Source organism: Phycodurus eques, chromosome 5 (assembly GCF_024500275.1).
Source record: "Phycodurus eques isolate BA_2022a chromosome 5, UOR_Pequ_1.1, whole genome shotgun sequence".
NCBI classification, from domain to species: Eukaryota; Metazoa; Chordata; class Actinopteri; order Syngnathiformes; family Syngnathidae; genus Phycodurus; species Phycodurus eques.
This window is the reverse complement of record NC_084529.1, coordinates 20,694,965-20,711,740: the sequence shown is the minus strand read 5'-3', so window position 1 is coordinate 20,711,740 and position 16,776 is coordinate 20,694,965. Positions and strand designations below refer to the sequence as shown.

The window sequence follows — 16,776 nt, the reverse complement described above, 5'->3', positions numbered from 1 at the left end:
AACAAATAGTGGAATTGATGCTGTGGAATTTATTTATTTATTTTTTTCAACCAAGTTATTTCCCATTGGCCTTGCCCTGATATATCTTTGCATTAGATCACTCCCTGGTTACTCAAAAGTGTAGGTAAAATACTTCCCAGCCAGTTGTGAATAACCGAGTGTGAGTATTCAGCTATTCAGAATAGCAACACTCAAACACCCAAGTGATGTGATGTGAGATAACGTGTGGTCAGGGAGTGCTGCTGCGGCCTTAAATGCGAACCTGGAGGGACGTCATGAGTGACTTACACCAAAGTACCAGTAGCCATCCCGCAACAACAGCGCCATTATGCCCTATTCACTAAACATTTTTTATGGAGAAAAATGCTCTTGAGTCACCCATCTGTCTATTTTGTATAACATTTGTCCTCAATATAGGGTCACGAGTGATCTGGAGCCTATCCCAGCGGACTCTGGGATAGAGGCGTGGTACATCCTGGACTGATTGCCAGTCAATTGCAGGGCACATATAGACAAGCAAGCATTCACATTCACATTTACACTAATGCTTGCACGAAATGTCGTTACCTATTACAGTCGATGTGTAGGATGACATGGGAGGCACTGACGGCAACAGAGACTTTGTGCCACTGGTCGTCAGCCAGGCTGTAGGGGAACACCTCGGTGTGGGCCTGCAGGCCTTTGATGCGGTAGTGGAGGCGCACCTCACTGCGCTGTCCGCTGCTCTCCAGCTCCAGGAACCTGTCAGGAGAGGAAAACATTGCACAGAAGAACAGTGTCTGAACTGGAGTTTCTCTGTCAGCATGGGGCGGATTGGCAAGCATTTAAATTTTAATCAACAACAGTAGTCACAACATGGCAGTTAAATGCACCATCATCAAAACAATAGCGCTGTTCTCATGGGCCGTTTTGACAATTTATATGAGCTACAGCAATAAAGACAGATATCACTGCTGCCTTTGACATGTTTCAACTGGAATTAAGCGGGGTACGCACATACCGGTAATTTCTCCTCCTTTCGATCGGTCAGCAAAGACACAATTATCAGATGTCTCTAAAAGACTGTCAGTCTCCTGAATGAGAATCCTGTGGTGCAGGATGTGTTTTAAGAGTATGGGTCGACTTTACCACTGCACATTGACGAATATACTGTAACTTGAATTTGATTAATAGCCAATCAGGTCTTTCGCTGAACTCAACAGATGGTCGATTGGCGCAGCACTGCCTCAAGCATGTGGAAATATTTTACAAAGAAATTAAATTGGAAGCATGTCACGTGCAAAATATGCAGGTCTATCCTCCGTTACACAAAAAAGCACAAGTGCTAGGAAGGCCCATCTGAAAAGCCATCCGCTAAAGTTAACTGACGAACAGCCTAAATTCTCTTGTCCACAAATTCACCAAACGCCCTCCTGTAAAAGTGAAAAGACAGAAAACATAATATAGCGACTGCTTCGACAAAACGAAGAGAAGCGGTGGTCAATCAATAATAGCCTCTTTATTGTAAAAATAGAAGTTAACAATTAGTGTTTCGCTCAAGCCTTCATCCTGCGGACACATGGCATGCTCTTCCTCTTTCCAGTCACCCCACCCCCTGACTCACCCAGCCAATAAACAAATCACAGACAGTCAGATCTTATGAAATTCTTGGAATCATCCACAAAACACAATACATTTTTGCAACGCATTCCCTTTTCTTGTAACTGTAGTGAGAAGTGACCCAAGATTTTTTTAATCGTGTGTAGGATGTCTCACATTTAAAAAATTGGTTAAGATGTTAAAACTATGTGTACCGGGTTTTAATATGCAAGGGAATAACAGACACTAATGCAAGTGTAAAAATGGGGTTGATTCATCTACAGACCTCATCTAATAGATTTACTCTTCTGAGGTCATGCATGTGCGAATGACGCCAAATTAGTCACTGCCACGCATACGAAAGAAACTGCTCTGGTTTGCTGCTTGCAAATTTCCACGAAAAGGCTAATCAGTGGCGAAAAAGGTCATTAATATCCCGGTGAGCTCTTTCTTCTCAAGACTGAATTTAATGTACAAACTGTTCAATCAGGGCATTATGCCAGATTGCTGTTGTGATCATCCAACGGCTCAGTTAGCTCAAACTAATGGGAAACATCGGGCCACTAACTGTGGTTAAGGTCTCATCAGTTTCCCGCGCACGATTAAGGGCTCTGTATTTGGCTCGTTGATGGACTGTGAATAATACATTGGCGCACAGGATGATTTGTTCTGTTTACCCGCCTGCCTTGTAAAACATCAAAAATGAACCGGCGAATAAAGAAATTCAAGCTTCAATCAATATGGAAGTGAATGTACTGACTCTTCACTATATCATTGGTGTTTTTGTCGGTTACTCAGAAATAACTACTGTAAACGGTGCAACATGTAGCTACAGAATGGCTAATGCCAACCTGTTTTCCATCTGATGGATGGAGAGGATGACCCCCGAGTTGAGGCGCTCTTGTTTGAAATTCACCAGCACGGTGAACTCGTTCTTGCCGCTCAGCTTGCGGACGATTTTCTCCGAGACCTCAGCGGGAGCTTTCACTTCTCTTGAAGAACCTAAGTTGCAAAACAAAAATTAAAAACATATTAGATACTATTTGAAGTCCCTGTAAAGTAAAAACAAATGTCTTCTAAATTTGGCACACCGCTGAGAAGAGTTTTGTTAACAACCCATTTAAATGATTTTTAAAAAATTGGTAAGTATATAAAATGAGGCTTCAAAATCGTGAAAAATCAAGCTGTTCTGTATGCTTTCATACGCTGTCTGTTGAATGTGATAAAACCACACCCCGCTAAATTGTTAACTGCCAATCGTATACTCCTGTAAAAATGGAGGCTCCTTCATCTAGCATCTTTCTTATGCCTCCACACAACTAAATGTTTGAGCCATGTAAACATATCTGCTTAAAGCCTCCGATAGCGGGAATATGACTCGCTGGGTCGTTGTGGGACTTTTCAACACCACGACAACAAGGCACTCCAAAGTGGCACGTCATATGTTTTTTTTAATCTTTTCCTCGCTCTTCCATTTTTCTCTGCGTAATGTGCGTGCACTCATGGCCTACAATGAGGCACTCTAAAGCAGCCACACCAGCGGACGATATGATGTATTTTCGGGGTGTAGACATAGCTAGCTAGCTAACCGCAATTTGACCAGATAACCGCAGATGCGAACGAAGGCGCTCAAGTTCTTTTACAGTGGGGGAGGGGTGAATCATGCCAGGGCTGAGGTACGGCACCGGGTCCCGTTTTAACCCCTCCCAAAAAAAATAATAAAGAAAACTGAAATGGTGACAAACAGTTTAACGCTATATCTCCACAACTAAGTGCTACATACCTTAGATTTTATTCTTTGCATGTTTTGAGCAATTATCTTCATCCATTCATCCATCCTTCCATTTTCCAAACCGCTTATCCTCACTAGGGTCACGGGCGTGCTGGAGCCTATCCCAGCTGCCTCTGGGTGAAATGCGGGGTACACCCTGAACTGGTCACCAGTTCAATCACAGGGCACATATAAACAAACAACCATTCGCACTCACATTCACACCTATGGGCCATTTAGAGTCTTCAATTAACCTACCGTGCATGTTTTTGGAATGTGGGAGGAAACCGGAGTACCCGGAGAAAACCAACGCAGGCACGGGTAGAACATGCAAACTTCACACAGGCAAGGCCGCATTTGAACCCGGGTCCTCAGAACTGTGAGGCAGATGTGCTAACCAGTCAGTCACCGTGCCGCCAATTATCTTCAAACGTGTATAATGTAATTAGAAGCAAATCCCTGAATTTCCTTTATAGGGTATTCAAAATATTAAAATGGCAAACAAAAGCTTGTACAGACCTGTGATTTAGTTGTCTTTTAAATCAAAAATTCCCATTGAAATCACATATTTGGAATAATGGAATAACTCTCCATCCATCCATTTTCTATACGCCTTATCGTGTTCAGGGAAGCTCGACCCTATCCCAGCTGACATTGATCAAAATGAGGATATACAGTACTTGTTCTTACAGTTTCCTTGCCCTCCACACACATGGGATGTGTTGGCAACTTTGCTCCTCCTAGCTTAGCGTGGCCATAGGCACCCAGCTCAAAAGGGGCATGCAGTATTTACCTATTCATTTCCGTGCAGACAAACATTCACACTCAAATTTCACACTGTTACTAAGTAGGAATTTAACCCACACTGCTTGCACATAAGTTAAGCGAGTAAACCCCTATCCCATCAGTGACGACGGAATAACTGTTGCAATTTAGCGGCTAGCTCGATAAACTAACATAGCAATCTACACTTTCTTGTCAAACACCACAAACATCCATCCATTTTTTTTGTACCATTTATCCTGTTCAGAGTTTTGGGATATCCGGCAGTAAATCGGACTTGTTTCCGATGAGGGTTGGACTCCGCCAAGGCTGCCCTTTGTCACCGATTATGGACAGAATTTCAAGGCGCAGCCGAGGCGTAGAGGGGGTATTGCATCTCTGCTTTTTGCAGATGATTGTCATGGGTGTGTGTTCTGGTTGTTGTCTTCCCCCTGTCTCGTACACACCTGCTCCTGAGAGCATCTTCCCCACCTGTGCCTCGTTTACCCTAATTACCCCATGCATTTAACCTCGTGTCTCATTCTTTCTGGTCGCCAGTTCGTTGTCCCTTGTTGTCACGAGGTGGCTGGGGCATCTGATACGGAGGAGACCCCGGGGACGACCCAGGACATGCTGGAATTACTACGTCTTTCGGCTGGCCTGGGATTCCCCCGGAAGAGCTGGATGAAGTGGCTGGGGAGAGGGACGTCTGGGCGTCCCTGCAAAGCTGCTGCCCCCACGACCTGACCTCGGATAAGCGGTAGAAAATGGATGGAGTTTTGGGAGAGCTGAAGCCTATCCCAGCTGATATTGGGCAAAAGGAGGACTTTACCATGGACTGGTCACTAGTCAATTACAGGGCACACAGAGAGAGATCATCATTTACACTCACAATCACACCGTCACAGAATGGGAACTGAACCCACACTGCCTGCACAAAAGTCAAGTGATTAAACCACCATATCATCAGTGACAACAACACAAACAGATGGACTCAATTGCACAATGCCAGTCACACAAGATCCAAATCAACTGGGTCAATACCAGCGTAGGGTCCTATCAAACCAACAGGCAAGGGAGCAAAAAACATGAAATGGAAACCTACCAAAATAAAACCAGTAACCACTGCTAAACATAGCTTAACAGAACCGACACTTCTCACTCTGGTCATCTGTCATGACACTTGGACACCCCCCATGCAGACCCCAACTTTTCCTGCTCCAACAATGTACACCAAAACCAGCAGAAATTTCAACAAAGGTTTGCCCTTTGCCATTAACTTTTTAAACAGTTAACTTAATTTCAAAAGGACATGTTGCTGTTTTGCACCTCTCTGTGTGCCATAAGCACTGTTTTCATCATACCATTTGCAAACCTCTGCAAAATTACTGCACTATTTAACCACTTGCTTACTGCTTAATGATTGTCTATATGTTGAAAATTTGTATAGCTATAGCTACAGTCTTAAAAGTGTATTTGGCTAGAGTGTCTTTTTGTTATAATATTGAATATAGTATTGACTCCAGCTTCATATATGGTCAATTCAAAGATGAGTCGAATTCAGATTTTGACAGAAACACAACCAGTCTTTTTCTGCTTAGAATTTAGAACTTAAGTTCGCTTATATCTCGCAAACTTCCCTCTGGGTATTCTTCTCTTACCAGAAAATGTTTCACAAAAAAAGAAAAAAAGAAAAACATAGAAACAGTTAATCCTTTGTTGCTGACTGAAATGACGTGACCTGAGGTGACTACATGCATTATTTGTCAGCTATTCACCTGACAACAAGCACTAACAATGAATTCTGGGTACATTTTCTTTTATTCAGTTGAATACAAAGTAAATTGAATTTTTGTTCAATGCAGTTTTTACCCTTCTAGCTATTTTCTCCCAGCGATACAAACAGCCACATGAGCTTTCGTGACTCCCCATGGAAGTGTAGCAGTGTCAGATCACAATAGAAACTCTCTGCAGCTATGACTGTACTCAAACTGCATGTCCTTCATTCATTATTTAACCAAAAGAAGAACGTAATTATGGAAAAATATGTCATTGCTTATGACATATAACAAAGTGGTGCTCAAATATATTGCTGCTGATGTGAATTGGCTTGACGTTTTTAAGGGAAATATGCCATCAAATGCATTTCTGTTAGGATTTCACTGGCTATGAATATTTGACACACTCTTGATTGTGACTGTGGAAGAATATGAATTCATAAGTGAAAAATCAGTGTGAATAATCCCCAGCTGGCTTAAAAAATATATTTGTATTTTTTAAAAAAGTGTTATAGCTTCAGTGAATATTCAATGCTTTTGATCAAACACCTTGCTATTGGCTTGGAGTAGAAGCAGAGTCACAAAGCGGTTGAAAAGAAGAAGTCAAAGGAACTATGAAAGAACTATACAACAAAGAACTATGACCCCTTTGGTCATAGTTCTGGTGTGGACAGATCATCCTTTTCAGTTTAGTGAGATCCTAGCCTGCTATTCCCACCAGCGCATCCTGTTCTGCTTCCCCAAATCTATTCCGACTTCTATGCTACTTTAATGGAGAAATCAATAAATTATGACGTTTCTCAAAAGCCATCATATCAACGGGTTCGCTTCCAGCCACGGATTGCATGCAAGATGCCCTGGCACACTTAGGCGCTCCAGGAAGCTTGCGTGGCAGCTTTATTTGCAGATGGTGAAAGGAGCCAATTATCACAACTGCAATAAGAAACAGAAAACACACCGCGATGAAGACCAGAACCCTTTTCAGCCCTGTCTGATACAATGACAACACACAATTTAATCTCCACACAGGTTGTGCTTTCGACACGGTTTCTTAGAGTTAGGCTCGACGCACACCAAGCAAAGCAGCCTTACGCAACTGAACGGTCGAGCAATGTGTGGGGTTCTGCAACTAGTTTTCATAAGTGATCGACCGTAGGAAACTAGTTCAATTTGAATCACAGATGAACGGCAATGCAACGTTGCAGATGTATTATAATAATAAAGCTACAGCGGCCGGGCCATTGCACCATGTTGTTTGTGGTAAATTCTAAATTAATACAGTACAGTATATGTGGAGCCTCAAAACATTGTTTCATGATAAGAACGTCAGGAGTCATAGTTTTGTCGTTGCAGCAAGTTGGTATGTGTACGAGGTCAATCCCCAAGTGTGTGGTTGTGAGTCACTGACTGTAATTTGTTCACAATTGTCCAGTTCAGTCGCCTTTGGCCGCATCACTCGCTGTGTGGCGTGCCTAAGGGAGTTAGAGCTTGGGTAAGAGTTAGAGGGATAGGGTTATAGCTGATATAATGACAAACAATTTTACAACCAGGTTGTGTTTTCATCAAATGTTAGAGTTAGCGGACTAAGGCTGGGGTTAGGGTTAGGTTATTTGGATATGTGGCAGGATTACAAGAAAACTACTTTACAGATATTCCAAAAACTTGGAAGTGTTAGGTTTTGGATTGGGGTTAGCGTTAAATGTTGGAGGGGTTAAGGTTAGAGTTAAGTGTTTTTGGATTAGAGTTAGTCCCCATTAAATTTTGGCGAGGATCCAGATAAAGTCCAAGACCCAGAAGAAATACAGACTTGAACTCCAGTGCACACCTAATCAATTGATGAACTCTTGCACAGTTTGGTCGCTGTGAGAATGCGATTCTACCTCAATCCAATCCAAATGGAAAATTCAGCAATTCCGGTAGCATTTAAACAGACGATTTACCTAATACATCTTCGATTTAGAATGCGTGTAAAATAATTTTCTCAAAATTGCATTTTCAAAAATAGCAAGAAAACTAACCGGGAGGAACATGTTTAAAAACCTATCAACTGATCAGACTAGAGAAAGTGAGTTGTACATATGGAAGCCTCCTAAATGAAACATCTCCTGGGCACTGCTTCTCAGCCACAGTTTTATGTCTTCATATTTCCAGCGCCGTGTCATTCCAGTATAATTGGCTAAAATAGGAGAGATGGTCCAGTTACTGCAAGAGGAGTTTGGCCTGGCAAAATCTGCTGCGTCAACTGATCCCACTTAAAGGCTAAATGCAAATGATCGCTATTCGCACTAATCTGGAAAATTGATGACAATACTTCCTGTCTATTTTCTCAGGTCCAATCCATGCTTCAACACAGTTTAAAACACTTTCAGAGCCACACAGGATGATCAGATCGAGTAAGGCAACACAGTATGTTTGGTTCAGCCTGTTGCCACACCATGTGTTTAACAAACCTAGAGTACGCTGACATTAAAGAAACAAGCGCAGCGGGAGCAGGTGTCAGGGCGGGTCCACACTGTGTGAAGGTTGATGAGGCAAGGGGGCAAGGGGGGTGAGGAACCGCTAGTACTGGGCGGTGCCCCAGCTTGGCAGCCGTGAGCCTTTGATCTATGAGTGGATGACTCTCATCAGCAGGTTGAGATAGGAAGGGGGTGGGGGGGGCTGCCTCAAATGGGACTTAACGGGGTCAACGGGTGGAGGAATTTTTCATTGGGTTTGAGTGATGAGAGTGAAACGAAGGAATAGGGTGCAGAAACGACGCAGGATTGTAACAACACACTTATAAGGAAATACATGAAAGGGGAAGTCATTAAACTCACACTATCCAGGCAACATGCCAACATCCAGAATCATAAGCTAATGGATGATCATCGTAATTGCTAGTGTAGTGTTGTGGTTTACAAAACTCGTTCTCAATCAATGAGCTCTCTCTCTTGTCCTGTGATTGATTGGTGATCAATCCAGGGTGAATCTTGCCTTTCTCCCTGAGTCCGCCAGGTCTTTGACCCTGAATAAGACAAGCGGTACAGAAAATAGCTGGCAGGATATGTTGTTCTACATGATTAACTATTGCAATTGGGTTTTGGTTTCTCTTCAACACTCCAATTACAAATCTAAAAATCATTTCAAAGGCCTGACAATGAATGATGAAGAGAAGCTTTGTTCATCTTTATGTACAGTCTAATATCAGGAGAGTCACTAGACCCCCGTCTGCCTGATCAATTGGTCCCTACTGAGGCCACCATTGTTTATCTATTGGAACAGCCACCTACTCTTTACAACCCTCCTGTGGAGTCATACTTCTGCTTGGAAATGACCATTTCCTGTATGATTACATAAAATGTTGTCATATATACTGTAATTGTTTACAGGCTATGGGGACAAGCTTCTCTCAGCTAGCCCATAGTCTCAGACTCACTCTAAGCAGACGAGGCTTTGGGTTCCAACCTAATTGTAGGTCATCAGGGTGCTTTAATGGTTGCACTCAGTAACCCATTTGCATCCCTCTACTACACTTCTAATCTGACACTATCCGATGTGGTCTTATTTCGTCAACAGTGCCTGCGCCTCCCATCCCTGCATCCACACGGAAGCATGTTGCCAACGCTGCACCAGACACAAGCGCACACATTATGTATTTAGAACAGGTTCCCCACAGCACAGCTTGAGAGTCCAGATACACCGGGCTTTACGACAATCCCTTTCTCACACATTGCTTCCGTCTCTACCGCTATTTACAGCACAAGAGCTTTGTACTGAAAAGAGGAGAGGTGAATCTAACTTAGCTTTTCTTTCTCCATGAAGGAGCTTTCTGGCATGAATGGGCAGCAGAAACTCGAAATTGTCTGCTTTTCATAACCTCATAAAAAGAGAAAAAAAAAAGTTTTAGGCGACCAAAAGGTTTTATTTTGGAATTTGTTTTCATCACTTAATCGAATCGTCCACCCATCAGAATCATAATGTCACTACCCGTTCTCCATGAACCAGGAAGCTGCCTGCCAACGACTAAACTGATGTTTTTGTCCACTATTGTTAATTGTTCAGCCTTGGCAGAGGTCAGGAGAGACATTTGCATCTATCACACAAAGATCCCGCAAAATTGGCACATCAGAATTGTTACAGTAGATCCAGCATTGATGCACCTTTTACCCAAATCTCACTGCAACAGGACGTTGCCACAACTGTGGGGGCATCGGGTGGGCACCTCACAATCAGAGAATTAGACGCATGATGACATGGGCTGGTGTATATGTATGAACAATAAAGCACGAAATACTGTTTTCAACACAGGGCGGGAAAAGAGAGTGTCAGTTGATAAACGTCACACTCCTGTCCCATTTTGTAATACCATTACAACTGTTGCAGGTCCAATACAACAAGATGCAAAATGGCACGGTCTTCATCCTGCTTTTACTAGTAGTGTAAAACAGAGAAAATTGGCAAATAAATTGTTTCAATTACTGCCTATATTTATAGTTTAAACAATAAATATACCCAAAACTATGATCACAAAACACTTTAACATAAGTTCAAGCTCAGCTAACAACATTACCCTTACAAATAAATGGGTTACAGATAATTTTATTTTTTAAAAAACACACCGGAAAGGTAAGGTGTGTACACTGGTGTGTATATCGCTGCTTCGCAACACGTAGAAAACAGTTAGTACTTTCCGATTAGCCATTTTATTACATTTTAGACTCAGTGATACATAGATACGCTCTCTTTTTTATTGATACCTACACAATATTGCAAATGACTATCTTTAGTTGGGCATTTGCTGTACCTTAGGTTGAGAAGCTAGCTAGTTAGAAACTTCCAACACTGCCAATAGCGATCAAGACATTTCCTTCCATCATCTTGAGAAGTTTACCACCCTGCTTTCTCTGCTGTCAACCCCACAAGGAGCCTCGCCTGCCTGTCGGACTTCTACTGCAATCTTCCATCACCCTGCTGTTCACTGTCAACCCGGCCGACCATCAGTTGGTAGCCAACGCTGGATACGCATCTGCTAACATGGTGCTTTACAGGAGCAGGGCATTTGATCAGTATTTTAGGCCATTACAGAAAGCATGAATAGTTGTCATAGTTATGTTCTTTTGTACAGTGCTCTTCATCACACCCAATTTCAAAGACCAGCTTTACACTGTAGTTCCCACTTCTTTGAAACCTTCACTTCTGCACTCCATTCAGTTAACGTCCGGTGAGGAGTCAGCAAGCCGCAAGATGCACTTAAAGAGGCCAAGAGGAGGGGTCAGAGTAAACCCAACCATCCAAACAGCAGCGGAGAACGCATTACTATGATGAATCCGGGAGAGTGAAGTCTGTTATTGTGTAATGTGTGTAATGTTCTAAAAATAACAGCAGATATTTCTGACAACATGTTTTATGTGTCAGCCTGAGCGAAAGACGAGCATGTGAGTAGGAGGGTTCGGCGAGAGAACATCTCCTCAGAAGGATTAGACTGAGTAATGATCAACTACTCCACCTGCAGAAAACTCCTAATCATTCATTTGTGTCAACACACATGCAGGTGTGGACAGAGATTCAGGCCAGCCCAGAGCTTCTACTGGAAGGAGGCCACAGAGATATACGCAAGCACGCACACGCTCCTGCCAGTTCCGAGCCAATCTGCATTTGCCTGGCCGACCTGCCCCACTGTGCCTCCGCTCTTCTGGAACAAACGCTAAACGGAGCCAAGGGCACCTCCAGGACTGCTTTAGCCAGCAATTCCTCCTCAATCCTCAGCGTCGCCTTCCTCAACGACCACCTTGCTTGACATTCACACACATAAAACACACAAAGCTCAGCCCAGCTGCACGACTGCCCCGGGAGGACGGGAATAATGTCGCAGCTCCACAGCGGTCACCGGAATGCAAGATTAGGCTCGCCTCACAGGGCAGCTGGCTAAACAGATTTTGACCTCAGGGTGGTGGGTATAATGTCACCGAGCAGTTTGGAAAGCTTGGCGAACTTTTGTAGACCAGCCAAATAAAGAACTGAGGGTAACAACAGCACTTTGTCCCGCAAACCATGCCCTAAGCAGTTGAGGCGTCGGTTTATTGCTCCACCTCAACTTTTGGGGGGAATCACACTGCTGCCGTTCCTTCAACCAGGCCAAATGTCTGTATTTTAGAACTATAGAATGGGATTTGAAGCCGTCACCCTCAAGTCAGAATGAATTGCTGCCCCACAAGCCACCACAAACTGTATATACAATTAACTGAAGTTCATCGTAGGGGATAAATTAGTAAATTAGTTTCTCATTATGAGTGCAGATTGTTGAAGAACAACATTTGTAAATACAGTATGACAAAGTATGGCTGTAGTGTTGTTTGCATGAGGAAATTTAAGCGAGGCAGACAACAAAATCATTGAAAAAAGGCAAAAATAGCCACACAGTGCTCTATTTTGGCTGCGGCTCCTTTCCAAAACAATTAAAAACCATTAGGAGAGCATCAATGTGGACCCGCTGCAAAGCAACATAGAGAACATCACACGCACCTTTAAAAGCTTACCAAAAAAAAAAAGACAAATACTCGCCCACCTTCACCATTTCTTTTGTGTAGGATTTTGCTAATAACTGGTTAAAAACACCTAAACACAACATCCCTATCGAACAATTATCTTTTCCAAACACATTGTATGTCTTCCTCACAAAAGTGGAAGAATCGAGCGTTCGCAGAACACACACACACACTGGGGTGTTTTATTATAAATTTGTCTATTCCCTTCTGCAGCACTTCAGTGTGAATACCGTCAGGGACACACACACACGCAGTCACACACTTTGAGATGCAACTACAGAGCAGCAGAAAGGATGCTCTTGTGATGTTTGCACCTTGAATGAGTTTAGTCCGCACGATTGAAGCCAGAGCGGAGTTAATAATAATGTGTACTGTGGGGGGAAGGGAGGCGTTTCTGGGTGTGGCTCCGGTGCTTTTTCTTCATACTGAGACACATACCTCAATATTAAATGGCATGCGGGGTAGTGCTAATGATGGGCCGATTTTGTATCACCTAGCATTAGGAAGCGGGGGGAGGGGGTGGATTGCATAGCCTGAGGGCTTTCTCCATGACGCCCATCCCCTTGAAACAGCATCAGCAGGGGACCCCACCCTAAACCATCGCCCCCACCCCTTCTGCTCAATGCATTTGAGTTACAGATGCTAAAACAAAGCAAAAAGCTAAGCCTGCATAATATACGAGAAAATATATTACGGACACCTCTCAGTATGATGCAGTAAAGTTCTACACCAGCAAAGCAATGACCATACAGTGGCGCCTAGAGATACCAGTTTAATTTGTTCCGTGACCATGCTTGTAACTCAAAACACCCATATCTCTAATCATCTTTCCCCATTAAAATTAATGAAAATGCCATTAATCTATTCCACCCCCACCCCCCCAAAAAAAACCCAAAACATTTTGTTATGTTTTTTTTTATTTGAAAAATAGCACTCTATAATATTTTACATTATAAAAACACACAATAACGACATCATTAAACCATTTTTGCTCAATTTTTTGCTTCAGTTCAGTGGACATTGTGCTGCTCCTTTCAATGTGCCTGCCTAGGCCACATGGGGGCCTCTGCTCAAATAATGTAGATCGCAATTTAATCGTCCCTTTGAATAAACGACGCTGTACCACAAATTCTAGCCTCCCTTTTTTTGTTCTCCCAAATAAATTCCTCACCTCTAATAAAAACCTGATACTTTCAACAGTTCGGTGCTGTATCTTTTAAGAATGTTTAGGTGTTCCTGTTGTGACCGTCGAGTAATATACTATATCCTCACATAGTGGAATCTGCCATGCCTTAATGAAATGCTTGGTGCTTCATCCACATGAATGGAATGAAACTCAAATACATGTTGAACAACTGTTTGCACCCTGCCTTAATAAATGCCTTACACCAAATAAAAACATGATACTTTCTTTTCATGAGTAAAGGAAGTGGATCTTGTTAATCAATTATAATATAGGCCGTGCCCCAATCAATTGCTTTGTCGCTCATGAATATCACTGGAATTAAACTCAAATGGAATATCAACTGTATCCCCTTGCATAAATGAAGGCCTTATCCCAAATAAACATTGAATACTCTCCCTAATTTAGTAACGGTACGGGATATTGTTAATCATCTCTAATAAACTCTGTCACCCAATCAATTTCTGGGTGCTTCAGCCAACATGAATGGAATAAAACTCAAATGGAACATTTGCTGTATTCCATCCACCCCAAATATACACTTTACCCCTCATAAACACCTGGTACTCTCTGCAGTTGAGTAAACAGACACCTTGTCCTCTTTTTGCCTCCTCCTGCCTCCAGTCAGAACACAGAGATATCAGCCAGATAGCCGGCAGCAGTCGAAGGGCACAGCCATGGAAATGTTTTGCCTGCAATCTAATGAGCGCGGGAATGTCACCGCGGGCCTGTCTGCCGGTGCCGGCCGCCTGCCCGCCTCGAACATCCATACATGTTGAATCAGCACAGCTGCCAGACAGCGCTTCCTCCCCTCCCTTTCTCTCCTGCTTTCTTCCTCCTTTACGTCCCGTCCCGCTCGCTCGCTCGGCGTGTCTATTTCCATCACAAACACAAACGCAGGCCTCTACCTCACCCCGCACCGTTAAACTAAACGCAGACATCCCGAATGTCTGCTACAAATAAAACGTCACTTTCTCATGCCTGGGTGTGTGCTTATTGAGGGCAAGGAGATGCACAGAAAAATGAGAATAAATGAGAATCACCAAAAACAAAAAAGCAACTGTGATAAGAGATAGCAGTAGCTTTCTTTTTGCATCCAAAGCAGAGCGAGCTGCCTTCCCCCTCACTACCTGCATGGATAGTGAGAGCACTTGTGACAACTGTTTTCAGTCTCCAAAGAGGACATCAAACGGGTTGCCTTCACAGAGACTCCTGCCGCTTGCTCAGCGGCTGCAGATTAGAAGATATCAGGAGGGAGACAGCAGACAAAATGACTGTCCCGAAGCAACATTCTCACTTTAAGCCGCCTTGCGCAGAGATCTTTCTCGCGAACATTAGCATGGATCTAAAAGCTTGAAAAAAAATATTTTTTTAAAAAAATGCACATTCTTCTTCTGTGTTGCTGCTTTTGGCTGCATTTTTGACAGATAGCTTTGTCCTTCTCATGATGGGTCTTTTTAGAGTCTCATTAGATCAACTAAGGAGGTTTTCATCAGCATTAGTCTTTACAGCCTGTACACGTTTTTTTTTTAATCAACCTGTATTTTTAATGATGGATGATGCTGGCTTTCCCGGGATATTCCAATTCAATGCACACAATGATGATGTCATAATGGTTAATGGCAAACGGACTGCATTTATATAGAGCGCATAGACATCCGCCAAGGCCGGCCAATCCTAATTGGTATTTGAATCATGAGAAAAACCATTCGTGCATCCTGGGCTCAAACGGCAACTACACACCCAAATTTGTCCAAATCAGTTAACAAGCGGAGGACAGCTGACTAAGAAAACCACTGATTTGTTACCAAAATGATCTGGATGGGAAATCTTTGGCCATAATATTTCAGAATACTGTATATGACTAGAAAGAAACAAGTACATTGGTGCCTTAACTTACAAGTGTAATTCGTTCCGTAGTCATGCTTGTAACACGAAACACTGGCATCTCAAATTAATGGAAATGCCAGTAACCCGTAACCCATTGTGCTCCTTCTGGTTTATATGACTTGACCACCAGGGGGCAGTATAATACAGACATGGAATATGAGTATAAACCAAGCAGACGGTCACAGCTGCTTAGTATGCTGCAGTAATATTAGTCGTTTTTCACAGAAGATAAAGAATATATGCCTGTGCGTATTGTTGCCTGTGTTGCTACACCTTTATGTTCAAATGTCTGTTGTTTAAAGGGTTGTAACTAGTGTAACACTGATACTAGTTTTGTTATCCCATTTATAGTGTTTTGCATTATGTGTTAACATTAAGCTAACAAACTTTGTATGAGAAAAAGTGTTGTGGTCATTTTTAAATACACGACATGTAATTTTCTTTTTTTTCTGTTTAGTTTGAAAAAAACAAAAACTGCTGCTTGTTGTGAAGTGGGGTTGAGTTTTTGCTCGCAAGACAAAAAAAACGGTCGAGCTTGAATTTTGAAAAACTTGTAAGTTGGGTGGGTCACTTGTAAGTCTTGGTACCACTGTATTGGTGATAACACAGCCTCCATTAAAGCTAACATATTAAATCCCATTGGAGATCAAATGTCATCCCTTCATGTGATGGTATGATTGTTAAAATGCCTCAGCCTTTGTGGAGGTCCACATTCTCTGTGTGTTTTGAAAGTAGTTGGTATCAGACTTGACAACTCCATTCAACGACCTCACCAGGGAAACTTGCAAAAGTAAGAGATAACACACATCTTTCAACAGCTGTTCAGACAGCACACACTCTGCACATCATCATATCCACCAGTGGGTGAGTTCTACTGGAGAGTGGATGGATGCACGTTCCCCACCCTCAACCCCACTCCCCTCTTCCAAAACTGCAAATAAACCACATATTCGGGCGTGACATTAGGACAAACGGAATAAAGGGCAGCAATGGTGCAAAAAGCACTTCCTCGGGTGCGTGTGGCCTTGCCATACCTTGGAAGCGGAACGCTCTTGACTCTCTGTGAAAGCCTTGAACCTGAGTAACTCCATCAAATCCATCTGCGGGCATGAGTTCATCCAACACGCTGATGCGCAGAGCTGGGTCGACCCCAAAACCTTGCACTAATTTGCAGAAATACAAACATTCATTGTTAATGGTGGGTGGATGTTGTGATTCTGAAAGGTCTTGCTTGACAAATGCATGAAAACAACATGAATTAATTATGTTAGGCAACATGGATGGATCGGC

At 42.8% G+C, this 16,776-nt stretch overlaps 1 protein-coding gene across 1 annotated transcript in view; it reads right to left on the bottom strand.

Annotated features, from left to right (window-relative positions):
• Nucleotides 1-16,776, bottom strand: part of nell2a (neural EGFL like 2a) — a 105,484-nt gene that overhangs the window by 88,334 nt on the left and 374 nt on the right. The window contains 3 exon segments of the mRNA XM_061678008.1: nucleotides 568-741; nucleotides 2,430-2,580; nucleotides 16,521-16,649. Of these exon segments, the coding sequence (XP_061533992.1) occupies nucleotides 568-741; nucleotides 2,430-2,580; nucleotides 16,521-16,649 (454 nt within the window).